Below are 27,534 nucleotides of genomic sequence, written 5' to 3'. Positions count from 1 at the left end.
AGAAATAGCTCACCAGGATTTTCAGAAATGTAGTCTGGCTACTGGATATAGACAGTAGTGTATTAGTAAATACAAAAAAAAAAAGTTCAACTGTTTGGAGGAGGTTTTACTTGCAAAATTTAATCCATAATAATTATTTTAAAAATCAATTATCATTGTAATTTTCAAAGAACAGTATAAGTTTAAGTTCCAGGCTTTGATTATTCATTCGGTTGGGTGTTTTCAACTCAGTGATGATTCCTTGTTAAAAAGCTATAGAATAAAATTTCATCACATTTTTATCTGATGTAACTCAGTGTAATGGAATACTAAAATAAATAATGAACATTGGTCTGTCACTTTTTAGGTTTCATATACATTATCTCACTGATTATCACTAGACTATGAATTCATGTAGCTGGAGTGAAGTATATTTTTACGTTATTTACCACCGTATCTCCAACTCCTTGATAGGGCATGGCACAAAGTAGATGTTCAATTAATATTTGTTGAAGGAATGATTGAACCACCCTGTAATGTAGGCAGAACAGGTATTATCCTTTTTTCCATTTTATAGGTGAAACAACATTGCAGAAAAGTTTAGTGACTTGTTCAAGGTCATATAGCCAGCAAGGGTGGTGCTAGGCCTTGAACCTAGTTCTTTAGACTTTTCTCCAGATTGTTATCTGATCTAACTCTGGCACTAATTGGTAAACCCCACAATCATTCTGGGCTTTTTTTACCTTATACTTAAGAGAAGTGAAACAATTTCAATTGAATATTTGAGCTGTTTAAGAAATAAAAATCACATTGCCTCCCAAAATAAAATAAGAGAAGGCATTATTTCATGGCTCTGAGGTCTCAACTAGGTCTAATATCATGGGCTTAATTTACAATATTATTTACGGTATCATTCTGACTTCTGAGAGTCTTATATTCACTAAAGAAGTAGTGCTAATGGTGGAGTCCAGAGAACCTAGAACTGTCAGCTGCTCCAGAGAAGGGATGCCCAGGGCCACTATCACAGGTCCACTTACTAATAATAAAAGAAAACTTCAGACCAAAAGCTTCTTCCTTAAGGAAGTCGGGAAGGTTGCTTTAGGTTATAAAGAGGCTCTGAAGAAATTCTGTCTCATTATTAACATGAAACTGTTCTAGAAGCTTTCTGGTAGTGATGTCTCCACCTGATGGCCTTGTTTACCCAGCTAACTCATCTCCCCTGTTCCCTTCCCCTTTCCCTTCCCCACAGACACACTCCATGCCATCTTCAACCACATGCACAATGGTTGTAAGCAGGATGTAAACTTTTATAATGAATTCATTGGAGACAGCCTGCTTTGCACATGCCAGCAAGAATTTCAGGGATGGTTTTCAAACTTGTATTTTATTTAAAAATGTCGTTATCCCCATCACATATAAGGCTTCTTTGCAGCAGCTTTGTCAGTATTTATTAGTTGCTACTTGGAGTCTGTTTTTTCAAAAGAACTGATTAGTCTCAACATCTTAGAGTGATATATTGTTTTATAGCAAGCCCAAATACAAGCTGAAGGCCCTGTGTAAATTACTTCCCCTAATTTCCTTCAGCCACTTGCTCGTTTAGAATGTACACAAACGAAAGATGTCAAGAACGTTTAGTCTGTTATACCTGCCATGGGTGGCTTCCCCTACAGCACACGGTGAAATCTGATTACAGAAGGACTGAGAAATGAAAGCTTTGCTGGAATTAGAGGCAGCTGTCTCAAATAAGAGTAAAGCAGAGCGTGGCACTACATTCTGCAGAAAGAGGCCTTACTGCAGAATATAGTTTTATGCATCACCATGATTCCTAAATCAAACCCAAGTCTCTGACCATCACTTACCGAAAATTTCGAACCATGAAGTTGTGACCATTTCTAAAAGCTGCATTGTTTAACAGGATCCTCAGATTAAACAGCATCTTCTTTTAATTGTGTAAAGGATGATTCTATGCCCTTGAAAACTCCACAGCAAGTTAGCCAGCGGGGGCCACCTAAAAACTAAGAAATGTGTTCAGTTGCAGTGAGGGAGCAAAGGTAATATCACCCTTCAGCTTCCTTATCAAAGTCCCCTGGTTAGAGATACTGCAGGGCAGGGTGCAGGAGCATTTGAACTTTATGCCAAGCTCCACCGCTGTGTATTTTTTTTTTGGAAGAAATCCTGACTCTTTTATTGCCTGGCCTCCTCATTTTTCATAATATATTTATACTGTCACACGCATGTACAAAATCAATTGACAAGTACTCATTGAGGATATAATATATGCAAGGCACTGCAGTACTGGCTGCTGTGAAGGTGAGTAGAAGTAACTCACTCAGAAAATGCAAATTGGCACTGCAAAAACACAGATGTAGATGTGACAGCCCTGAGTAGTACTATTTCCATTTATTTCACTTTTCTACCTCTAATTGCCAGTCTTTCCACAAAAACAAATAGAAAGAAGTGCCCTGGAAGCTATTTTGGGGGTGCAAGACGATAGAGAAGGTATAGTAAAAATATCTCAGTCCTGGAGCTCCCTTTGTGCCTTGCACATAAGTCTTCAATAAAGAAATAATTGCTGGCCGCGCACGGTGGCTCACGCCTATAATCCCAGCACTTTGGGAGGCTGAGGCGGGCGGATCATTTGAGCCCAGGAGTTCGAGACCAGCCTGGCCAACATGGTGAATCCCTGTCTCCACTAAAAATACAAAAATTAGCTAGACGTGGTGGTGCACACCTGTAATCCCAGCTATTTGGGAGGCTGAGGCATGAGAGTCACTTGAACCCAGGAGATAGAGGTTGCAGTGAGCCCAGATTGCACCACTGTACTCCAGCCTGGGTGACAGAGTGAGACACTGTCTCAAAAAAAAGAAAGAAAGAAAGAAAAAGAAAAGAAATAGTTGCCTATTGATTCTAACAGCACCCCACAGTCAGTACAAGTGGGAAGTGGGGATACCATATGCTCTTCCCCTAGCAGCCTATTCAGATCACTAAGGGGCCATCTGCAACTTCACATTTATTCATTTATCCTCAGTTAGAAATCAGGTGATTCAAAGTCAATTCTGTATCAGATACCGGGCTGCACTGAAGTTTCAGAGAGGGAAGATGACATCATCTTTGCAGAGTTCACAGTTCAGTAAAGGTGGTATGATTTATAAACAAATATCCATAATACAAGCCCATAGGAGAGGTCCAGACAAAGTTGTCTGGCTTCGAAGAAGCGGGAGCCCTCTAAGGTAGGAAGGGTAGGAGGAAGGAGAGGAGGGGCAGGGGTAGGGCTGTCTCTTCTGGTCAATTTATATGACTTTAGCAAACCCAAGTAAATATTTTCCGGAAGTTTGTGGAATACCAAAATTGTTATTTAAAGACCAACTATGGCCACCTCAGGAGCCGAGATGTTTGTGATGTCATAATTAATACTAGTAGAGAAATAAATATTGTCACCATTTCCTTCTACTTACAGAGAATGATGTGAGATAAAGTGAGGGGAAAGACTGACATTTCCCAACCTCTACCAAATCTTCCATTCTGGAAAGGATATTCCAGGCAGAAGCAACTGCTTGCAAAGGTACAGAGGTGAGAAGGGAGAGAGTGAATTTGAAAACATAATAAAGCATCTTTGAAGAGGCAAACAAGGCCAGTTATTGAATAGGTTTCAGAGAGCAAAAGCGCTCCACATAATACAGGAGTGAAATTGAATGTTTGCATGGAGCCTGAGGGAGATGAGGCCAAACCACAGGCTAATATAAAGCCCATAGCTTGACCCCATATCTTCACTGAACTGTGCTAGCCATACACACAACTCATATTGGTAATGCTTGGGGAGAAATCAAGAAGTGTCTGCAGTTCCATGCTAGAGAGTACAGGCAGCATTTCTGAGATGCCAAAGCAACTCACAAACCCTCCTAATGCTACAGATGCAGGAGCTCAAAGCCAGAGGGAACTAAAAAAAAGTTAAGATACCAATAACTCCCAGAGGGATTGGAAAAGGGGAGCTGCATCACAAGTGGGATGAATTTAAAAGCAATTTCACTGAATCTCAAAAGGCAGGGCATCTCAATGAACTTGTTGAGGGGTAGATTTCAACTACCCAGCTTCTGCTGATTATGTCACATGTGGAGTCTGTTTTACTTTACAGGCTTTGATGTTCATCCTCAGAATTCATCCAGGGGCTCTTGTTGACCCCATGATTCCTCTAATTCAATTTTAACTCTCTTGTTTCGCTACCTATCTAGTTCTCTTTGTTCACCTAGCCTTTCATTCATCCATTTTTCTCTGCCACCATCAACAATTGTGCAGCCATCATAAGCCAATCCTCTGTGCTGTGTGGGTTCTGAGAGACAGAGTGATAAAACAGGAATGATGAGTTCCTTCCAATATTCACCATTTGGAATGACTCCAGAATACAATTTCTGTCTCTGCTCTCTGACCCCAAACATCTTAACCAGGTGGAGGGGCTTGTTACCTGCTCCCTTGCTTCAAGCCACAGGAGACCTCCAGCTTGACGTGACCCTCTTCTAACTTCTATCATCAGGGGGTGGGGATTAGATGGGGTTCCTGAAAAAGGTGGCACTGATTTTTGATGAATTGCAAGAATCAGAAAATAGTCAAAACTGGAGGGAGCTACAAAGGATATTGTAGCAAAAAAAGGAACCTGTGAGTAGACCTAAAGGAAGGAACAAATAGAGTGTGTAGGGTAAAAACAAATGATATATAACTGGAAAAATACATTCCATCATTGGCCATTGAAATGAAGCCCCACCACCACCAAGCACGCTATGAAAACAAAAAACTATGAGTGTCTGTGTCTTGTTTATATCCCCTTGGCATTCGGTCTTCCCCTACATACCTGCCACTTCTTAACGCAAATACCCACTGCTGTCTTCTTGAGGATAAACTTCTCATATTCCTCACTCTTTGTGTGGGTGGCTTTGTCCATTTTGTGTTGCTGTAACAGAATACCACAGACTGGGTAATTTATAAAGAAAAGTTGATTTGGCTTACAGTTCTGGAGCTGGGAAGTTACTTTCTAATTAACAGATGGTAATGGTAATGGTAGTTTGTCTAAAAATATTGATTCAGGGGTGTTTTCTTGCTACATCACCACTAGGTATTTATTCAAACAGGTGGGCCCTAGGGGAAATTGTGAAATCAGTGAGGATTATCTCTGACCCCCTCTCCATCCCTTTTCCTGCCATACCCTTTCAATTGAGGCATTTGAAGAAGGTAGACAGGGTCCTTCATAAAGGCTAAAATTCTGAACAGAGTGTGAAATGCCAATCATCAAATTCAAGTATAATCTCGCTTCTCTCTTGTCATATAGACCACATTTCCATTGAAATCATTATTCTGTTAATCATTTGCCCTGAAAGTTATTGATTTTAAGCAGAATCCAGAATTTTTTGAGCTTAGATATGGACAAAAGTCTCAAGTTTCCATACCTGGTTCTTTTTATTTTGTGATCTGGTAAATTTCTGCACAGAAGACAAGATTAGGAAATGCACAACACAATTTATGAAGTAAGAAAGGGGTAAATAAATATGGTTAATGACCCAACCTTGTGTCAGAGGCAGTTGAGATGCAAAGCACGAGGTTCTCTTTCAAGGATGCCCTTTTATCTCTTCAAGTTCCCACACAGAATCCTAGAGCTATCTCTTCTCCCATAGGCTGATTCCAATTCCTCCCCATTGGAAGTACAGAGGTTAAACTGCATAAAGGAGATTTGTTAGCAGACTGAAAGCTATCAGGCACAGAGCAAACAGGGAAATCACAGAGGTTCAAAGTTCACCAGTGTCTCAACAATCAGCCCTAATGCTCCCTGTGACTACCAGACACTCCCAGGGCCTGAGTGATGGGGATCCCATGAGATCATTTTCATTGCTTTCTACTGACCAGGGTTTGGTCTAGGAGCACTGTCCCAGTAATAATTTTCATGGCAATATTCTCCCCTTGAGCCCAGGAAACGTGTCTTGGATGGCTTCAAAAGTCACTGCTTGGTGAATGCCTTCTCTGCCCATTTCTACTTTTTGGTGAAACTTGAAACCATCTTTGTAGTTGGTGCCTCTCTTCAGACCCTACTTGGGAGGTGCTCTTGACCTGCTATTGATTGCTTTATTGGGCTATATCTACTAAGCAGGGGCTCTGCCCTCACCTTAAGCTAATGATTAAACACAGCCTTCTTCTCTCAAGGCTGCTCCACTGGTAACAACTCTGTGGCCTGTAAAGATGGGACCTATTTAGGGTCTGGAAGATAGACCATGGGAATCCTGTCTTCAAGATTCAAGAGAAACAAGCCCTTTTCATGGGGCTTTGTTGAGTGTTTGGAGCCTAGGTCATAGGTGCTACATATTCACCATTATTGATTTATTCCTCCAGAATTTTTCAACTGGAGTTCACCATTTCTTCCAGGGAACCAAGGAGTTCATGGATTTCCAGGTCACCTTCATTGTTATGCAATGTATTACCATTAAGAAGTAAGCGAATCATCTGGCAAGCAGTACTAGCAGCTCCTACTCATAGCTTTGTTGTGAGTATGAAATGTAATAATGAATAGAGAGTACTGTAGCACAGTACCTAGCTCAGTGTTCAATAAATGTTAGCTTTTGTTAACTACTACCATTGGCACATGTGGTGAGAGGCCCCATCCCTGGCTCAGTTCTTGGCTTATTCTAATCACTTTCCTACAAATAAAAGTGTTGAGGTGTCCGTCTTTCTTTCATACCCCCACCATACTCCAGAGCTGTATTAAAAGTGAAATTCAGGCTGGGCATGGTGGCTCACGCCTGTAATCCCAGCACTTTGAGGCGGGCGGATCACGAGGTCAGGAGTTCGAGACTAGCCTGACCAACGTGGTGAAACCCCGGCTCTACTAAAAATACAAAAATTAGCCAGGCATGGTGGCGGACACCTGTAATCCCAGCTATGCATCGAGAGGCTGAGGCAGGAGAATTGCTTGAACCCGGGAGGCGGAGGTTGCAGTGAGCCGAGATAGTGCCACTGCTCTCCAGCCTGGGCGACAGAGCGAGACACCATCTCCATTAAAAAAAAAAAAAAAAAAGTGAAATTTAAGAAAATAATAAATTTAAATACAATAAAATAAAGAATAAAAAAAGACAAAAAACAACAAACAAAGAAATCACACTCTTGTCGTCTAAACTAGTGGAAAATAAAAAGGAAACAGTGCTTCTTACTGAAGACCTATGATGTGTTTTCTTCTTTCTTCTTTTCTCTTTTTGCCTAAATAATGTGAAAGCCAGGAACTTTGTTCTCCCTCAGTACAACTGTCTAACATTACAAGTTTCTAATCTTTTATTGTCCTTCTGTGACCCTGTTATGCTAACCAACATATCCCATTTAAGATGAAAATAAGATAAAACAATAAATGACTGTTAAGTACTTCAAAAATACAAAAGACTCTATAAATGCCAAGAGTGATTATTGCCTTCCGGTGTAATGAAGATGCATAATAAAAATGGATCATAAAATCCCTTCACTACCATGGCCACTACTCTTTTTGCCAGTTAAAATTTACAATTACAGTCTGTTTATTCAAAGCAACAGGGGACATGGAAACAACTCAGTCATTTTCTAAAGTAGGTTCCCCCAATCACTTGAACACAGAATGACTCTAGAGACATCAGTGATACATTTTTCAAAATCCATATGAAAATAACACATCATCTTCAGTGTCTAATAATGTCACTGAAACCTCCCCACCCCCATACTCTTTTTCTCCAATGCATATGTTGTTCACATATCATCTTCTGTATGTATTGGTTAGTTTATATTACTACGAGGTATTTTTTCTTATGTGCATCATGGCAATAGGAAACTAGACAGAGAGAATAAATAATCCAGATAATTTTGGGTTAGGAAGGGAGCAAAACAATATGAACAATTTCACAGACATAACATTGAGTGAAAAAACTGGATATAAAAAAGTGTGTTTTTCATTTACAGAAAATTCAGAAACTGGCTGGGCGCAGTGGTTCACACCTGTAGTTCTAGCACTTTGGGAGGCCGAGGCAGGCGGATCACTTGAGGTCAGGAGTTCAAAACCTGCCTGGCCAACATGGTAAAACCCTGTCTCTACTAAAAATACAAAAAATTAGTGGGGCATGGTAGCAGGCGCCTGTAATCCCAGCTACTCAGAAGGCTGAGGCAGGAAAATTGCTTGAACCCGGGAGGCAGAGGATGCAGTGAGTCGAGATCGTGCCACTGTACTCTAGCTTGGGTGACAGAGCAAGACACTGTCTCAAAAAAGAAAAAAAAATCAGAAACTGACAAAACCAATCTATGGTGATAAGAGGATACAAGAGTGGTTAGATTTATAATGGAACGTTCATTAAGAGGGCACAAAGGAGGCCTTACTTTTACTTTAAAGAACCATATTATCTGCATATTATAACTTTGATTCTTCTTATTTGTTTCATAATGTTTTACATATGTTATTATTCTACCAAAAAATTAAATACTATGGGGGGTGGGAAATAAGCATTTTTGCCTTCTACCTAATTTTAAAAAGAATATCCTGGTTTATAATTTCTCTTGTTTAAAGAGAAACATGCTTGATCTTGTTTGCAAAAAAAAAAAAAAAAAAACCAAAAAAACAATGAAGGGAGCAAACTGTGAATGTATTCTTTAGTTTAGAAGAAACTATTTGATCAACTTAAAGTTAAAGCTATTTGCTAATATTCCCATTATAATTTCAAGTGGAAAAGCATTTTAAACCTGCCAGATGTAACTGCCATTCCTGGAAACCCACTTATTTCTCTGGGTCTGGGGAAGCTTGGGGACTTTAGTAGAATTTTACAAGTAATAAGATGTGTGGAGGGATGCAAAAAGTGGGGTTTTCATTGGAGGGTCTGAACATATTCTCGACCTAGGATTCAGGGTTATTTTCAACCAAATTCATACAATAGTGTTTCACAATTTTGAAATTTACCACAATTTTCAACACATTCTGTACTATTTTCTTCTTTTTCATCCCAACACTGCCCTTTGATTTGACAAAGTGATGTTGGCACCTGACACTATTCCTTAACTTTATTAAGTGAGTATAATTAAAAGTTATTTGCGTTCAATTATTTGCTTATCTGCTTTTTTGATTGTGCTTTCTCTTTTCATCAATACCAATTTTAGCTTCATTTAATCAAACTGGTGAAATAATTAGATAGATAAGAAATTTAAAGTAAAACTGATGCATCAACCTTGATAAGACCCTAAGGTCTCCTAGAATATCAACTTCCTTTATCACCATTCTCCCTAAGGTTCACCTTGATTTTTATATGCATTTTAACTTTTGTGGACTGGGGTGGAGTGGTTACTGAGGGGTCCATTAAAATAAACATAAAACGTTAAAGGGTAAGTAAGGTAAAAATGCTTTAATATCAACTATTATAGGGGAATTCCATAAATATGTAGAATCTAACATATGTAAAAGTTTCATATTCAATAAGAAACTGGGTCAAAATGATCATTTAAAACTACCCATTAGTAGGAGGAGGGAGAGGAGCAAAAAAAAAAAAAAAAAACTATTGGGTACTACGCTTAGTACCTAGGTGGTGAAATAATTTGTACAACAAACCCCTGTGACAGGAGTTTACCCATATAACAAACCTGAACATGTACCTCTGAACCTAAAATAAGCATTTTAAAAAAGCTACCACTTAGATAAAGGGAACGATCTTGGACTATGTATGCATTTATTAAACTCCTTATGTAAGCATAGTACCTTCCTTACTAGATTTGTGAGAGGTCTAAGATGATAGAGCATTAGACATAGATGGATTAGATACAGATGGGCCCTGAATATCTTAGTTTAACTCTCTCCTCCAGAGGACCAGAAAGGTACAGTGATTTCCTTAAGATTAGGTAAAGGTGGGAGAAACAGAAAGAAAGCAAGTGTTGAAGTGAGAAATAGAAAACAACTTCTGGACTCCTAATGAAAGCACTTTCTACTACTGATTCAGACAAAATAAGTTTTCATTGCCTGGCATCCGAACCCGCCCCCCAACTAGTTCCCATTGTGTGAGTCTTAGTGTAAAGTATTACTCCCTTTCTCCACCCGCTGCTAAGCCAGGTCATGGGCACATGATCCAGTCTGGAATGCTCCCCACCTGGGGCTTTGGATCTTGAAGGACTAAAGTAAAAGAGGCAGTGAGATGAGATTTACCAACCAATAACGCTGACTGTGTCCCGTGGCTAGCAAGGCCTTGCCATGGTGTTTAGGTCCAGCAGTGGTTGTGGACTTCAGCAAAGTCAGCAGCAACATCCTAACCCAATTTCCTGCTGCCTCTCTTCCCTAGTTTCTCACCTTTGCCCAAGTATTTCTCTCTAGACTTTCCGTAAACTCTATGCATTCCCTGATGGTTTTTTGCCTTCTACCTAATTTTTCAAAGAATATCCTGGTTTATAATTTCTCTTGTTTAAAAATGAACATGGTTGATCTTGTTTGCAAAAAACAAACAAAAAAAGGAAGGGGGCAAAGTGTGGATGTATTATTTATTTAGAAGAAACAATTTGATCAACTTAAAGTGATCCCACTAAATCCTTTTTATTTCTCAAGAACTCTGACGGATTCAGAAACCGGTGTCACAAAACAAGCCACAGGCAACTGACTCTCAGGGAAAATTAAAAATCAGGACTGGTTGACTGACAGTAAACTGAACTTTAGAAACACAGCTGCAAAACAACTTAAACAGTTGCCTATGGTCACCTGGAATGCCCATTGAGAGTATGATTCAAGAATAGTATAAAGGGCATGAGGAGTTCAATGACAGCTGATGAGGTGGCTATTTCTTATAACAAATAGCTTAATGGTGAAAAAAGTCATTTGCCTCAGCAGATCTGAGATGGTCAAAGATAAATTCAGACTCTGGTTTGATCCTGCATGCTGATCAATTACAATGTCAGTAGTACTCACAGCCCTGACAGGTTTCTTAGGTGGATATTGTGGCATTATCTGAGTTAGATTGAAAGCTGGAAAATTGACATGGAAATACATGAGAGGATTTAGAAGACCCCATGAATGCCAAACCCTTAATTCTCATTAAATCTCTTTTGCCAGCTTCAGAAATCTCTCTTGCTTTGTCTGATGAAACTGTTCTTCCCTTGATTGAAGATGCTTTTTTTTTTTAACCTGAGGGAGTTACTTGCAAGAGAAAGCCAGTTCTCATCATCCTCCTGTCTTCTCTATCATTTCCCAAGATTGTCAGATTTCAGCATGGCCCTTGGAGGACGGTAGCAATAACAAAGTCAAAAGCCAGACAAGGCCAAAGAGCTTCCAGATTTCTAGTTTATAATGGAAAAAATTCAGGGAATTGTGTATGGGAATAGAGTGTAAGGATGATTGATGAAGGTTGAGAAATGTAATTATAGATTGGTCTGGATCCAACAATTCAAGATTCATTGTAGGTCGAGCATCTATACCGAATCCAAGCGGTGAATACGGCAAACGCTCCCAGTGAGCAAACCTTCAAGCAGTGCCTCTCACTGCATTTTATGTGGAGGGAGAGAAGACCGGAGGCATAGACCTATACCAAATCATGATCAGGGGTTAATGGTTTGGCCAGATATTTAGGGACATGGAAGGAACAAGATTAGAGACTGGAGGCAAGGAAATTTGGAGAAAAATGTAGATGGACTTTTCAGAGAGTGAGAATATTTGTTGTCCCTTGTGAATGCATATCAGAAGGCACACAGTGCAGAGGAGTCTCTTATGTGTGTCTCATCTTTAACTCTGTTAAAAAATGTTACATTGCATTTTAAGGATATAAATACAATACAAATGTTTCCTACATAAACAGCAGCCAAGAAAAACACAACATTGTATTGAGAGACATGCATCTTCAATGAAGGTTAGGTATCAACAAACCAAGAGGTTTCTACCAGGAAAATGTTGACTAAGGCATGCTATTTGGTGGGCCTGTATGTGTTTTTTTGACGGCCCAGCATTTGAACTTACAACTAGATTTGGTGATCTTAATGCTGCTCTCTCATACAAAGATCTGGAGAGATAAAGGGGCTTTCCAACGATCAGGAAATGGAGGAAGGAAGGAAATGAGGGAGAAAAGATAGAGAACTGGAAATAAAAACACAGATCTCTGTACTCTTGTCTGCTAGTTTCCTGTTGCAGATTAATAAAGATTTAGGAGGTCATTGTTAGTGGAGACTTATCTTTTTTTAGAGGAGAGAGAACTACCTTGTTTCTGAGCTGTTTCTTAATATCTACAAATCTCTAATTGTGTGAGTCTTGAAAAAAAGCAGAAGTGCAATTCCTACCAGGAAGGGCAAAGGCAAGCAATATTCTTTCTTCCCACCCCTTGGCAAACAGGGTGCGGGCAGGTGAACTAGCCTCGGCCAATTGAATACTCCCACCTAGGACTTTGCTCTGGAGACTATGACTGAAAAATCAAGGGACAATAAAATTAAAACTATGGTGAAAGCGGTACCTGCATCCAGCAGTGGTGTCCTAGCCAGATTGCTCCTGCTGGGTAGCTTTTCTTGATCTCTCTCTTTTTTTTATTTTTATTTTTTTATTTTTGAGCTTCATTTCCCACTGATTGTGTGCACCGGCTGACAGCCTCAAATACTAGATACCTATGTATGAAAGCTGATTTGAAAGCTCATTTGCATGGCTACATCAATGAGCTCACATATCTTCTAGCTTCTGGTTGGGTTTGGCCAATGAAATCCCAGCAGGAGAATGGAGGGAGGGAGTAGAGTAAAGTCAGAATTTTTATTCTCCCCTTTCTGTAAGGACATCTTGGGTTGGCTTGCTCCTTAATAGAAATTCACTGTTTCTCTCAAGATACACTGCTCTACACAACTCTCTTTCCTTCCAAGTTCTAATAAACTCTCCATTCCTTTCTCTCTTTGGGCCAAAGAATAGTAACAGGTCTAATGCTGTTATCCCTGGATCTTCTGCACAATGCCTCATGGTTGCCCCAATCTCCTTCCAACCCCTCAAAATTAGTTCTTTTATAAATAAATCCTTCTCAAATTATCCTAACAAGAGGGTGTAATCTGTTAGTTGGAAACCTGATTGATATGCCTTCAAGGACATTTCTTTTCTGGTTAACTTTGTGCCAAAGAAACCCAACAGACTTAACACTCTAAAAGGGGGTTAAAGAAGGAAAAAAAAAACTCAGAGTTGGGATCAAAGGTGAAATTTTTAGTGAATGGTAGTAAATGAGACTGAATGTTTTCAAGGGACCCTGTTAGGAAAAAGTCGCCCACAGAAAGGCATAGATAAAAATGGCTCAAAATACACTCAGAATTTTCAAGCCTGATTCCCAATCACAAAGGGCAGTGACTAACAGCTGATGTAAAAGGGAGCTTCTGTTCACAGATATACAATTGCTGAACAGTTGGGCCATTCATTTTTAAGTGTCTGACAGTCAGTTAGTCCTCCCTTTCTTCCTCCCTCCCAATTCCTATAGTGCTTTGCACAAAGTAAAATGCACATAGGTTTTTCCAGATGTCTCCTCCTCAATTTTCTTTTCTGTCAGAGACACAGCTGTGCCATATTTGCAATAATGCAGCATGAAAAAGCTATTAATCTGGCTCCATCTAGATGCACCATGTCTAACTGCAGGGCTGCCTGCAGCTTAATTACAGGAGTGGGTAGGAAGCAATGAAATTTTAAAAACACAGCCCATGAAACACAAATAATAGGAATTAAAACTCTGGGAGAAAATAAGTAATAAGTAAAGAGCTTGCTGAAAACCAGACACTGCAGGTTTTGTACACATCATATCATTTAAACCACACAACCATCCTGCAAATTAGGAGGTGTTATCCTGATTTACCAGAAGAAGAATCAGAGACAGAGAGTAAGCAGCTTGCCCAGATTACTAAAGTAGTAAGTGATAAAGCCTGTAGTCAAAACTGTGCTATCCCAAGCCTATTCTCTAAACTGGGGTGCATGTCCCCTAGGGCAGCGGCCCCCAGCCTTTTTGGCAACAGGGATCAGTTTCCTGGAATACAATTTTTCCATGGACCAGAGGGTGGGGAATGTTGGGAGGATGGGGCTGGTTTTGGGATGAAGCTGTTCCACCTCAGATCATCAAGCATTAGTTAGAGTCTCATAAGGAACGGCCAACCCAGATCCCTCACATGCGCAGTTCACTATGGGGTTTGTGCTCCTATGAGAGTCTAATGCCTTCATTCATCTGACAGGAGGTGAAGCTCAGGCGGTAATGCTCTACCGCTGCTCACCTCCTGCCGTGTGGCCCGGTTTCTAAGAGACCATGGACCAGAACGGTAGAGGTCTGCAGCCCCAGGGGTTGGGGACCCCTGCCCTAGGGAATGCTCAAGACAATCCATCTTGGTGGAACAAAACAAATAATATAAATTTTAATTATCTTTATCTCACCCTTTAAAATCTTTTGTTTTTTGTGTATGCTTTACAATATACACAATATAGTAGTACAGTAGCACATGCATACAAATATATAAATACACATGTATTGCTTCTGCTGAGTAATCTTCCTTGATCTCTGGCTTTTTTTCTCAGCCTCAGTCCTCAATCTTCTGACTTGAGTCTGTGCACCAGCTGATCGCATCTAGTGCTAGATATCTACCCAGGAAAGCTGATTTGCATGGGCTACATTAATGAGCTCTCATGTCTTCTGGCTTTTGGTTGATTATAAATGAAGATGTGTAAGCTAAAAGGTCTGAAGACTGCTATTCTGTGCTCTTTCAAGAAGCAGTAGAGTGTAGTTACTAGGAACATAGATTCTGGAACCAGGCTTCCTGTGTTCAAATCCCAGCCCCCACCATGTTTTTGCTGAGAGACCATGGGCAACTTAACTTCTCTGCATGCCAGTTTTCTCTTCTGTAATAAGGGGATTTAAAGAGTTAATACATAGAGTGCTTAGAACAATATCTAGCAGTAATAAGAGATATTAACCTAAGCCATTATCATCATAGTACATGATCCTTCAAAGTAGTCATTCAGGACATTACCTATTCATACAACTACTGTCACAGATACCTCAAAATTCTTCTTTTGAAACTCTACCCTGAGGAAGGAAAGTGCAAAATTTCTTCTCTGGCGTATTAAAATGTGCAGTAGACTGTACCTGCCTTCTGTTTCTTGTTCATGAATAAAACTCCCTGGCTTTGGACCTATGAGTCCTCAAATCATATATCCTAGAACTGCACTAAAAAAGTTTAGAAATCAAAGAAGTAATTAGAATCTGTTTTGTAAATGTATATGCTTATGGGATTTCCCAGCGGAGTTTGTAGAGACACACCTGTTTATCTGATTCCATATAGAGAAATAAACAGCGATGGCAGCTGCATTGTAATGCTACTTAAAATTGCAAGCCTTGGACGTTTTGTTGAATGCTGTCAAGAAAGAAACAAATACAGCTAGGAAGCATAATCCATCAAACGTCTTCCTTGTTCATACATGCCTCTATTTCTAGTTGACATACAATGTTCCAGAAATGAATAACAACTTGAATTAATAGAGGAAACTGCTAAGACTTGTGCACGTTGTCAGACGTGTCATGGCTTCTGTGTATCAGCATGATTTCCTAAGGAGCAGAGGAATATTTGGCCGTGTATGAAGGGGACACCGAAAGCATGCATGAATGTTGAGAGATATAAAATTATACCTGCCTTCTCCAACATGAGGGAGGTGGATCCACAGGCTTAAACCATCTGACTGCAGGGATTGTGGCAGAGCTGTTTACTACTCACTGAATGTCCACTGGCTCTCCCACACTTCCCAGCCTCTCTGCAGTGCACAGAGGCACATGACACTAAATCCAGCCAATGGGTTGTAAGAAGGAAAAACATGTTACTTGTGGCCTGAAACATTTCCGTTTATATCTTTTTTTTTTTTTTTTGAGACAGAGTTTTCTCCTTGTTGCCCAGGCTGGAGTGCAGTGGTGCGATCTCAGCTCACTGCAACCTCCGCCTCCCGAGTTCAAGTGATTCTCCTGCCTCAGCCTCCCAAGCAGCTGGGATTACAGGCACCCACCACCACGCCTGGCTAATTTTTTGTATTTTTAGTAGAGACAGGGTTTCACCATGTTGGCCAGGCTGGTCTTGAACTCCTGACCTCTATCCACCCGCCTCAGCCTCCCAAAGTTCTGGGATTACGGCATGAGCCACCGCGCCCAGCCTGAAACATTTCATTTCTAACTTCCTCTCTCTCTTGCCCTGCTACAGCAATCAAAGAGGTCATGTGTTGTATATGATGTTGCTACAAGGTAGTTGAACTTCCATATGTAGCCTAAGCCCCTGCTTGAGCAGGTGGAGCAGATCCTCCAACTGACCCACACTGGAAATGTAGCATTAGTGAGAAAGAAACTGCTTTGTGTTAAGCCACTGAGATTTGGGTGTTGTTTGAGCTGCAGCATAGCATGGGTTATGCTGACTAATACAGTGAGCTGCCTTTGCCTTATTAATAGCTAACACTGTTGAGTGCTCCACTATTCCAGGCACCAAGCTATAAGTTTTGCATGCATTACCTAATATTTCACAACCACCTTCTGAGATAGACTATAGTATTATGTTATATGATATATATATAAAATCTAGGGCTACAGCATAGCTATATATACACATCATATATATCAGTGGTCCACAACCTTTTTGACACCAGAGACCAGTTTTGTGGAAGACAAGTTTTCCACTGACAGGGGATGGGGGGTGAGGGGAGGGGTGGGGATGTTTTTGGGATGATTCAAGCACATTACATTCATTGTACACTTTATTTCTATTATTACTACATTGTAATATATAACTAAATATACAAATTTATGTTGGTATACATTATGTTATATACAAATATACAACATAGTGTAGAATCAGTGGGAGCCCTGAGCTTGTTTTCCTGCAACTAGAGGGTTCCCATCTGGGGGTGATAGGAAACAATGACAGATCATCAGGCATTAGATTATCACAAAGAGCACACAATCTAGATCCCTCCCATGTGCAGTTCACAACAGGGTTCACACTCCTACAAGAATCTAATGCCGCCACTGATCTGACAGGGGGTGGAGCTTGGGTGGTGGGGAGTGACTGTATATACAGATGAAGTTTCACTTGCTCTGCAGCCCTGTTCCTAACAGGCCATGAACCAGTACAAATTCGTGGCCTGGGGTTGCGATATATATTATATAGCTCTGGATCATATATATCAATGGTATAGATGGCCAGGCACAGTGGCTCATACCTGTAATCCCAGCAGTTTGGGAGGCTGAGGTAGGCGGATTGCTTGAGCTCAGAAGATCAAGACCAGCCTGGGCAATGTGGCCAAACCCCATCTCTACAAAAAATACAAAAATTATCTGGGTGTGGTGGTGTGTACCTGTGGTCCCAGCTATTCGGGAGGCTGAGATGGGAGGACTGGTTGAGCCCGGGAGGCAGAGGTTGCAGTGAGCTGAGATTGCGCCACTGCACTTCAGCCTGGGTGACAGAGTGAGACCCTATCTCAAAAAAAATAGTATATAGGACAGGCGTGGTGGCTCACGCCTATAATCCCAGCACTTTGGGAGGCCGACGTGGGCGGATCACCTGAGGTTGGGAGCTCTAGACAGCCTGACCAATATCATGAAACTCCATCTCTAAAAAAACAAACAAAAAAAAAAACAAAATAAAATTAGCTGGGTGTACTGGCGGGTGCCTGTAATCCCAGCTACTCAGGAGGCTGAGGCAGAATTGCTTGAACCCGGGAGGTATTGCAGTGAGCCAAGATCGTGCCCCTGCACTCCAGCCTGGGCAACAGAGGGAAACTCTGTCTCAAAAAAAACAAATACTATATAGATAACATTTATATCCTGTTATGCTAGAAATGTATCTCCTCCTAGCTAAGGCCAGCCCCTCTACATGGGGTCAGGATGACACCTCCTCCTGGCTTAAATTATTATTTTTATAGGTTTATTGACCCTCAGCCTCTGCATATTTGAGAACTTGCTATTCATTAATTCTGCCATTCAACAGATATTTATTGTGTAGCTATTATGGGCCAGGTACTAGTCTGGCACTGGAGTACAACAATGGACAAACCTCCCTGCCCTCATAGAACTTGCATTTTAGTAAGCTATGTACCAGACATAGTGCTATGTTCTGGCCAAAGAGAGGTAGTGCTTGCAATGCAGGAAATGAAAGAACTCAGTCTAGTGGAAAGACAGCCACAAAATCACATCACACTGTATAATAAGCGCTGTGATGAGGCATGTGAATGTCCTTGATGCATGAAGGGGTCATGTGGCCTCATTGCAAATTTGGAGAGGGCTCCCAAGAAAACACAACACAGCCTCAGAATTGAATGATGATGAAGCAGAGATTGCTAGGGGGCTCTTTGGAGGAGGCAAGAGCATCCTTGAAGACGTGTGTGCATTGCTGCATGGACTTGTAGGGGACCCTCAAGGGTCCACACACTTTCATACTGTAGAGCTCATGTGAATTTGCAGTACAAATGTGGCTCTGGAACTGATGGTTCAATCCTGCATCTACCACTTGATAAATATGGGACCTTGCAAAATTATGTGATCTCAACCTCAGATTCTTCTTCCCAAAAATGAGACTGAAATTAGTACTTCATTTAGGGTTCCTGTGAAGATTTGATGAGATCAACTATGGTGTGCTAGTTTTCTCTTGCTGTTGTCACAAATTACCATCAACTTGGTGGTGGCTTAAACAATACCCATTTATTATCGTACACTATTGTAGTTCTGAAGTGTGAAACGGGTCTCACTGGACTAAAATCAAGGTGTCAGTAGAGTGGCATTCCCTTCTGGAGACTCTTGGGGAGCATCCACTTCCTTGCCTTTCCCGGCTTTCAGAGGCTGCTTGCATTCCTCCGCTCATGGCCCTTACCTTCATCTTCACAGCCAGCGCTGTTGTCTCTCTCTGACCACTCCTGCCTCTTCACATCTTTTTGTGACCACAGCCTGGAAAGGCTCTTCACTTTTAAGATTTCATAGGATTTAATTGGGCTTACCTGGTTAATCTAGAATAATTTCTCCATCTCAAGGTCCTGAATCCAGCATCTCACAACTGCAAAGTCCCTTTTGCCATGTAAAGCAATAGACTCACAGATGCTGGAGATGATGGCATTATTGAAAACTAAAGTACAGGGTGGGAGCAGGCCCTAGCACAGGGGCTCAAGAGCCCCTTTACAGAATTTTCGGGGATTTTATTACCCTCTAGAGGTTTCCCACTGGTTACTTGGTGCCATTCCCAAGTAACCATTGGTATATTTCCCATTGGTTACTATGTAAATGAACTAGTGGCCTTGCAACCAATCAGAGGCTGAAGTGTAGTTACAAAGGTTACACCCTATTCAAACATCTGATTGGTTGTGGAAAGCAACCAATCAGAGGCTAAAGTGAAGTTACAAAGTTACACTCCCATGCAAATGTCTGATTGGTTGCAAAAAGCAACTAATCAGAGATACTTTCAATTTTCCGTCTGCCACGCAGAAAAAGGGGGTGGGGGTTGCAAAGGGAGTAGCCTCTGGTTCTTTTGTTACTTAGGTATGGAAAGTTGGGGTTTCCTTTTGATTTAGTTCTAGGAAGTCAGCATGAATTGGCCTTAGCTTTCCTGCCTCCCGACCCTATTCTACTGCCTCAATTCTACAGTCACTTTCCCGTGTTGCAAGTATCTCAAGCCTGTTTTCACTATATAGACCCAGTCATTCCTCAAATATGTGCCTCCTTCTGGGGCTTCTGCTCACCAATTACCTGCTCAGCACCTCCAATTTGATGTCTTAGTGTGCTCAAGGATGAACTCATTATGCTCTTCTTGCCCCATTTACCTAACTCCAATGTCGCCAGCTCTTTCCTCAGTGTTCCCCATCTCAGTAAATGGTGCCCCCCTCCTGCTATTTGCTTGTGTTGGAAACCTTGGAGTAGGGCTGCATCAATATCTTCTGGGATGCTTAGCACCAAAATGTGCCTTACTGTATTTTGAAATAAAAACAAATGACTGCCTATTAAAAAGTAAATCTTTAAAAATTCTCATTTGCCCATAGTAACAATTATGATACTCTAAAAATGAATATCAAATCCTTTTCAAAATAATTTAAGGCCCTATCTTTGCTGTTGCTCTAAGAACTATTTGGTAGTCCAGCACTGTCTAGGAGTCAATAGTCAGAAACCATTTCCTGTTGATTTTTTTTTTTTTTTTTTTTTTTTGAGACGGAGTCTCGCTCTGTCGCCCAGGCTGGAGTGCAGTGGCGCGATCTCGGCTCACTGCAAGCTCCGCCTCCCGGGTTCACGCCATTCTCCTGCCTCAGCCTCCCGAGTAGCTGGGACTACAGGCGCCCGCTACCACGCCCGGCTAATTTTTTGTATTTTTAGTAGAGACGGGGTTTCACCGTGTTAGCCAGGATGGTCTCGATCTCCTGACCTCGTGATCCGCCCGCCTCGGCCTCCCAAAGTGCTGGGATTACAGGCGTGAGCCACCGCGCCCGGCCTCCTGTTGATTCTATGACCTAAAATATTTTCAAATCTGCCTGCTCCTCTCTGGCACCAATGAACTGTACTCCAAGCCATCCTGACCACATGTCTGAAATTCTGCAATAGCCTCTGAACCCTTCTCACTGCTCCAGTTTATTCTCTACAAAGCATCTAGACCAGGCAGAATGATTTCAGGGACACACATAACTGATCCTGTCCTGTTGTTCTACTGCCTAAAACTTCTCAGTGGTTTCACATTGTCTTTAGGATAAAATCTCAGATCCTTAATAGGCCCAAGACCTTGCCACCTCGCTAGGAACCAGCCTCGCCTCTTGGTGTTCCTGGAAAGAGTCAAGCTCCTTACAAACCTTTATACACAATTTACTCTCTGCCAAGAGCTCTCTCCCCCTCCTGGCTTATCTTTCTCCAGTTCTTAGATTTAATGTTCTTTCTTCAGATAAGCCTTTCTTAACCTCCTACACCAGGTCAACGCTTCTTGTTAACCACTTTCTTAGTAACCTCCACTTTGCTTTGTAAGTAAATGATTATTTGTGTAACTAATAGTTTAATGTCCCCTCTTCATGTTAATGCAGACTTCCTGAGAAAGTGTTGGTAACACACAAGAGTAATTCAGGGATCCCTGAATCCAATTGTGTCTGATTCTAGGGCCCATGTCCACAACTACCAAACGTACGTAAATCTGCTCATTCTGGAAGATGGCTTTTTGCTTCTTTATTTCATGATAGCCAAATGTTGATGCACGGGAAACCCTGCATCATATAACATCGCTGAGCAAATTCTAGAGCAATGATGTTGGGCTACCCCTTTGTGTATGTTCTGTGAGTAGTGGACCATATACACCTCAGCTTTTACTTTTGTTGACTACAGGCTGGACTAGCTGGACTAGCTGCCCACATGCTTAAACAGAGGTAACATTAACCACTTTACAGGGTTGTAATAGTATTCATTTGTCCAATAAATACGTAATGAGCATTCAGTATAGGCCAGATGTTGGTTTAGATGCTGGGGATACCTTTAGCAGAGTGCTTACCTCCTTTAATGTTCCAGCTGGTCACTATTACTAGTAGTGTCATAATTGTGTGTCGATGTTTGCTTATGTCACGGAGTATGGGATTTGTGACGTTTGCCACTCATGGGCAGGGTCCCTGCGGCGCCTGGACCTCCAACGGCACAAGGGCGCGGACTCCACAGCATCACTGCGCGGCGTGGCCGCCTCTCTGCTCCAGGCCGCCAGAGGGCGCGTGGTCTCTACCGCCCCTCCGCTGTGCCTGAGCCTGCCCCTTACCAGCCACCCGGCCTCCGTTCCCCTCCCCAACAGCGCCTGTCCCGCCTTGCATTCCCAAGCTCCGCCCCCGTTGCCCGTAGCGGCAGTTTGTTGACTTCCGGGAGCGCGGTTGTAGTTGATCTCCGGAGTTTCGCCATGCGGAACTGGGGGGCTTTCGCGGCCCGCGTCGGTGCGGAGTAGCTGCCTTAGCCCCGACCAAACCGTCCTCTACAGCCTCCTGGCCCAGGCGCAGGCTGCCCGTACTGCCCGTGGCATGAGGGAGCCGGAAGAGCTGATGCCCGGTGAGTTGCGCCCGCGCCGGTGGCGGAAGGCCGGGAGGGAGGGTCCGCGGGCGGCCGGGCCCCGCCTCCGGATCGGCCCTGTAGGGGGACAGGCCCCAGGCTTGGCAGCCGGACTGGGGCGGGATCGCTGGTTGCGCTCCCGCGAATGACTGAGGGCAGAGGACCGGACGGGAAGAACAGGATGGGGGAGAACGGGAAAGAGGGTGCCTGTCTTTCGTATGCTTTTTAAATAAGCTCTTGATGAGCTTCTTGAAGGCAGGGACACTTTTTTTTTTTTTTTTGTGAGACGGAGTTTCACTCTTGTTGCCCAGGCTGGAGTGCAATGGCGCAATCTCGGCTCACCGCAACCTCCGCATCCCGGGTTCAGGCGATTCTCCTGCCTTAGCCTCCGAGTAGCTGCGATTACAGGCATGCGCCACCACGCCCGGCTAATTTTATATTTTTAGTAGAGACGGGGTTTCTCCATGTTGGTCAGGCTGGTCTCGAACTGCCGACCTCAGGTGATCAGCCCACCTCGGCCTCCCAAATTGCTGGGATTACAGTCGTGAGCCACCACGCCCGGCCAGGGAGGGACACTTTCTGTAAACTCCCCAAAGTGCGGACTCCAGACTTGTGCACTTTGGAGGTCCTGAGCTCCCGGTTATGTATTGAATGCAGTAAAGAGTGAGTGATCAGGGCTGTGAGGTAAAAGGGGATACAGGAAATAAATTGGACAAAGAGGGAGAAGAGGGACCCTTTAGCGAGTGTTTTTTAGCCTTTTTTTTCCTGAGCTCCATAGTTAGAAATACTTTTGACATTGTGACCCGATACTCCATATATACCGTGTAACAGAAATAGATGTCTGGTGAAGCAGTCCTTGTTCTAACCACTTAGATTCCACACACACCTTTTTGATAATGCATTCTTTTAAAATGCTGATCGTGATCCACTGAATTGATTTTCTGGCCCACTAATAGGTCACGACCATTTTGAAAAAACACTGGGTTTGAGCAGAATCATACCTTCACTGAAATATGTATGTTTTCTTCCATGCTCCTGGCCGGAACTGACATTCCTGGCCTGCAGTTCACAATTTAGTGAGACATACAGGAAAGTAAACAAAATGACCATATAAATTGACAGTAGATATTACAGGGCCAGAGCAGAGCCACCAAACCTTGGCTTGGGATGAGGGTATCAGGGAAGCCAGGGGAGCCAGGACAAAACAGTTAAAATGTTAAAGTAATTCATTCTGGGGAAACTCAGAGTCTGTTCTAGATCCTAGTCTCCCAACTCAATTATTAGTTGGAACTGAGATGCCTCACAGTGGTTCTCAAAAAGTTGTCCACAGTGGCTAGTCTCTTGCGTATTAATATTTATTATTAACACTTATATTCGCTATGTTTTCCTTTCTGGTACGAATTAGTTTATGTGTGATCACCCCCCTTGGGATTTCCCCAAAAGCTGGACCTGGCCTACTATTTGGTGTATGTGTGTGTTTAAATGGTTATTGGGAAATGGTAGGGGTTTTTAGTCTTTCTTCAAAATGACGCTGTGCCACAACAGTTTGTGAATACTACTCAGATCAGGTAATGACTTGATGTAAGAATGTTAAAATCTCAACATCCCCATGTACTCCTCTCCCAATCTCCTAGGACCGTGGCATTTTGTGATGATGTTTTGGGGGGAAAGATAAACCGTCCTTTCTCATTTACTGTTTCTGGAAAGAGAAAAAGACATCTCTATAACTAACTATAGTGCATGAGTAAGATGAGAATTAGAAACTTCCTGAGTAGCTGTGTTGAGAGGATCTTTTCATTTTATACTGGATCCCTAAACATTCTGAATTCTCAGAAATCAGGAAAAGCTGAAGTGCTCCTTTGTTGACGACTTGGTAACCTGTCTTTTATATTAACAATGTTGAAAGTTATATTTGACTACAAACTCTCCATTATGATGAATTGGTAAACAAAACATTCAACAGTTACGAATATACATGTGTGTAAGGGGGACCTTTTCTGTGTGAAAAGTAGAACACACAAGGGCTACTTTGTGCTAGGCAATATGGGTAGTGCAGACAGTTTATACCCTCTGTAACCTTAGAAAATAGTTGGAAAAAAACAACATTTGGGGTAACAAATGGTGAACTCTGTGTTTCAACACAGAAAAGCAGTGACTTTTTTTTTTTTGAGACGGAGTCACAGTCACACTGTCGCCCAGGCTTGAGTGCAATGACGCTGTCTTGGCTCACTGCAACCTCCGCCTCTGGGGTTCATGCAATTGTCCTGCCTCAGCCCCCCGAGCAGCTGGGATTACAGGCGCCCACCACCACGCCCGGCTAATTTTTGCATTTTTAGTCGACACGGGGTTTCACCACGTTGGCCAGGCTGGTCTCGAACTCCTGACCTCAAATGATCCACCTGCCTCAGCCTCCCAAAGTGCTGTGATTACAGGCGTGAGCCACCACTCCCAGCCGACATTTTTAAAGTATAGCTTTTTATTGCTTTGTGATGACCTCATCTTACATATTGTGCTACCTACCAATCTCTCTAATCAAACTGTTACACAAATCTTGCTGAGATTTGTAATCTTGCTGATTTGTGTAACAGTTTGATTAGAGAGATTGCTAGGTAGCACAATTATTTGCCATATAAATTCTACAGATCACATAGTTCAGAGAAGCCAGTGATCATTTCCAACTCTTATGGTAGAGGAAGAGTTTACAGAGGTAGCTATGAGCTAACACTTTGAGGATGCTAGGCTCTGGGCTAAGTTCTTTATACATGTCATCTCATTTAATCCTTACAACAACCTTTGAATACCTAATTGCCTTTAAAGCCTATGTTTTTTTTTCTAGCTGCTTTCCCTTAGTTCGAATGAAAGAGATAGTGGTGGAGTAATTTGTTTCTCTCTGTGCTGTCTCCGGTTTTATGGGTATTCATTGGGATTACCAACAGAGAAATTAAGAGTTCACCATTTTGGCCAGGTGTCATGGTTCACGCCTGCAATCCCAGCACTTAGGGAGGCCGAGGCAGGAGCCCAGGAGTTTGAGACCTGAGCCTGAGACCAGGAGTTTGAGACCAGCCTGAACAACATGCTAAAACCCAGTCTGTGCAAAAATTACAGAATTTAGCTGGACATGGTGGCACACGCCTATAGTCCTAGCTACTCCAGAGGCTGAGGCGGGAGGATTGCTTGGGCCCAGGAGGTCGAGGCAGCAGTTAGCCGTGATTGTGCCACTGTGCTTCAAGCTGGGTGACAGAGTGAGACCCTGTCTCAACAAAAATAAAAAGAGTTCACCATTTGGGCTAACATTGTTTCCCTTACGTGAGAACACTGGAGGTTCCTTGGAAAAACTGGACCAAAGAAAATCCAAATTGACTGATAGAGACTCTCCCCATGGATAGCCTGATGATGTTAATGAGGAAACGAAATACTGTCCTGTTTCTGTGTTTGGAGAAAAGCTCTCAGTCAGAGGCCAGACCATGAGGTGTTATCTAGAACAAGAATAGCACAGATTGTGCCATTTCATTCCAGGGAATAGACATCTACTTGGTGACAGCAGAACTATTAGTAATAGATGACTGCCTTCCTTGTGATAGTATATTTCTTACTTTATACCAGTATATGAGTAATACATGTTCAATTTAGTAGATTTCATAGATAAAACTAGAATGGAGTCTGAGGAATAAGAAAGACTGAATTAAGGTGGAAGAAGGAAGGCTTAAACATTGCCAGAGTGGGGGCAAAGCTGTCATGAGACAAGGGGTTTGTATGGATAAATTACTCAAAAGTTATTTTAATAACAGGCAACATAGTAAAAGTTATAAAATAAAGACCATCTTATATTTGCAGATTCGGGTGCTGTGTTTACATTTGGGAAAAGTAAATTTGCTGAAAATAATCCCGGTAAATTCTGGTTTAAAAATGATGTCCCTGTACATCTTTCATGTGGAGATGAACATTCTGCTGTTGTTACCGGTTAGTATTACAATCCTGAATAAGGACAGTAATACTTAGAAAGTTCTAAATATTTTGTTATAGATATGCTGCTGTGTTTTAAACATGTTGAAAATATTATCAAAAGTGTTGTTTTTTACTTTGCCAGAGAATTCTTCACAAAATAAGTCATCAAGAGCATCTTTTAAATTTTAAGTTTCCTTAGTATATTTAAGTATGATTTTCTGTACACACAACTTTCTTGGAATGAATCTATTTCAATATAATTTTTTAAAAAAACCTGTTACCGTATAATTTTAGAAACTCTTTTCCACCTAATAGAAACTGGTTATACATAGATGAACAAGGTAACTTATTTCAACACAGAAAAGCAGTGACATTTTAAAAGTATAGCTTTTTATTGCTTTGTGGTGACCTCATCTTACATTATGTGAAAAATGCTTCAATTGATTATTTCTTTTTCCCTCCTACCAGGAAATAATAAACTTTACATGTTTGGCAGTAATAACTGGGGTCAGTTAGGATTAGGATCAAAGTCAGCCGTCAGCAAGCCAACATGTGTCAAAGGTTTGGGATCTTTTTATCTTTTCACAAACTGTATAAAGTATTTTTATGTTGACTGTGTAGTTCTTTAATGTCATAAATAATAAAGCCTTTAGTTCTTTATTTTCTGACATTTGCTTGAATATTATTAGCATTTAACTTATCTTTTATATGATATTCAGAACTGCTTTTATATGTTAGGGTCTAAAAATCAGATTGATTTTAAATCCAGGGACCACAAAGGAAGTAGTGATTTTACAGTATTGCAGTTGAATATCCCCCATCTTTTTTTGTTTGTTTGTTAGTTTGTAAAACTACTTACATATTACTGTTATTGTATATACAGAGAACAAACATATGTTAGAATTTTGAGCTTTTCTCATTTAATACAGTTGTGGACATTATGCTTCTATTTGGTTGCTGGTTTTATAAAACATACTTATCCTGCTTTATATAGTGACTAGGTGAAGTAAACGAAACATCGAGACTAGGGATTGATTAGTACTAGTGTAAAAGAACAACAGGACAAAATATTTGAAATCAGGAGTGTTCCAGAAAATATTAGATATATAATACCCTTACAAAGCTTTCTGGATGTTATATGCAAAACCTCTGTTTGGATATAACCTGTGAACATCAGCTAAACTTGAAAGGATGATGGAGATTCCTTGAGAAGCAATAAGAGCAGTATTTTTTATCTTCCTGGCTTAATTTTAATTTCAGCTCAAAATTTCAGTGTAGCTTATCATATTCATGCTGTTTATGGGAATTGTTATGGAACTTTTAAAGTATTCCATGTGTTCAAAAAGTATTTATTGAGCATAGTCTAAACACCTGAGGATAGTCACAGTGACCATGACCCTTACTCTCAAATATCTTATCTAATAGACAAGCTAACAGGATTGTTTAGACTATGGGATCCTTGAGACCAGGGATTCTATCTTAGTCATCTTTTTGCAGCCCCTATGCCAAGCACTTAGGAGATGTTCTTTAAATGTTTTTTGAATATGTAGATGAATGAATGAACAACTTTGACTGATGGGTGTATGCCTATCAATATTGGTCTTCG

General features: G+C 41.4%; 2 protein-coding genes across 9 annotated transcripts in view; one reads left to right on the top strand and one right to left on the bottom strand.

Moving 5' to 3' along the window:
* OTC (ornithine transcarbamylase) overlaps positions 1–2,067 on the bottom strand; it is a 71,784-nt gene extending 69,717 nt beyond the window's left edge. Inside the window, exon 1 of the mRNA XM_016943905.4 lies at positions 1,839–2,067. Within this exon, the coding sequence (XP_016799394.1) occupies positions 1,839–1,915 (77 nt within the window). The 5' untranslated portion in view covers positions 1,916–2,067. The remainder of the gene's footprint in view (positions 1–1,838) is intronic.
* Positions 2,068–21,526: 19,459 nt separating this feature from the next.
* RPGR (retinitis pigmentosa GTPase regulator) overlaps positions 21,527–27,534 on the top strand; it is a 58,036-nt gene continuing 52,028 nt past the window's right edge. For 4 of the 8 annotated variants that reach the window (XM_054676979.2, XM_016943904.3, XM_054676974.2 and 1 more), the window contains exons 1-3: positions 21,582–21,983; positions 25,818–25,943; positions 26,397–26,489. In XM_054676979.2, coding sequence (XP_054532954.1) covers positions 21,956–21,983; positions 25,818–25,943; positions 26,397–26,489 — 247 coding nt within the window. In that variant the 5' untranslated portion in view covers positions 21,582–21,955. Of the gene's footprint in view, positions 21,984–25,817; positions 25,944–26,396; positions 26,490–27,534 lie in introns of all 8 variants that reach the window. The other 4 variants (XR_010154782.1, XM_016943902.3, XM_054676977.2 and 1 more) reach the window with 2 other exon arrangements.

Source organism: Pan troglodytes, chromosome X, assembly GCF_028858775.2.
Source record: "Pan troglodytes isolate AG18354 chromosome X, NHGRI_mPanTro3-v2.0_pri, whole genome shotgun sequence".
Lineage (NCBI taxonomy): Eukaryota > Metazoa > Chordata > Mammalia > Primates > Hominidae > Pan > Pan troglodytes.
This window is presented reverse-complemented; position numbering and strand designations above follow the sequence as displayed.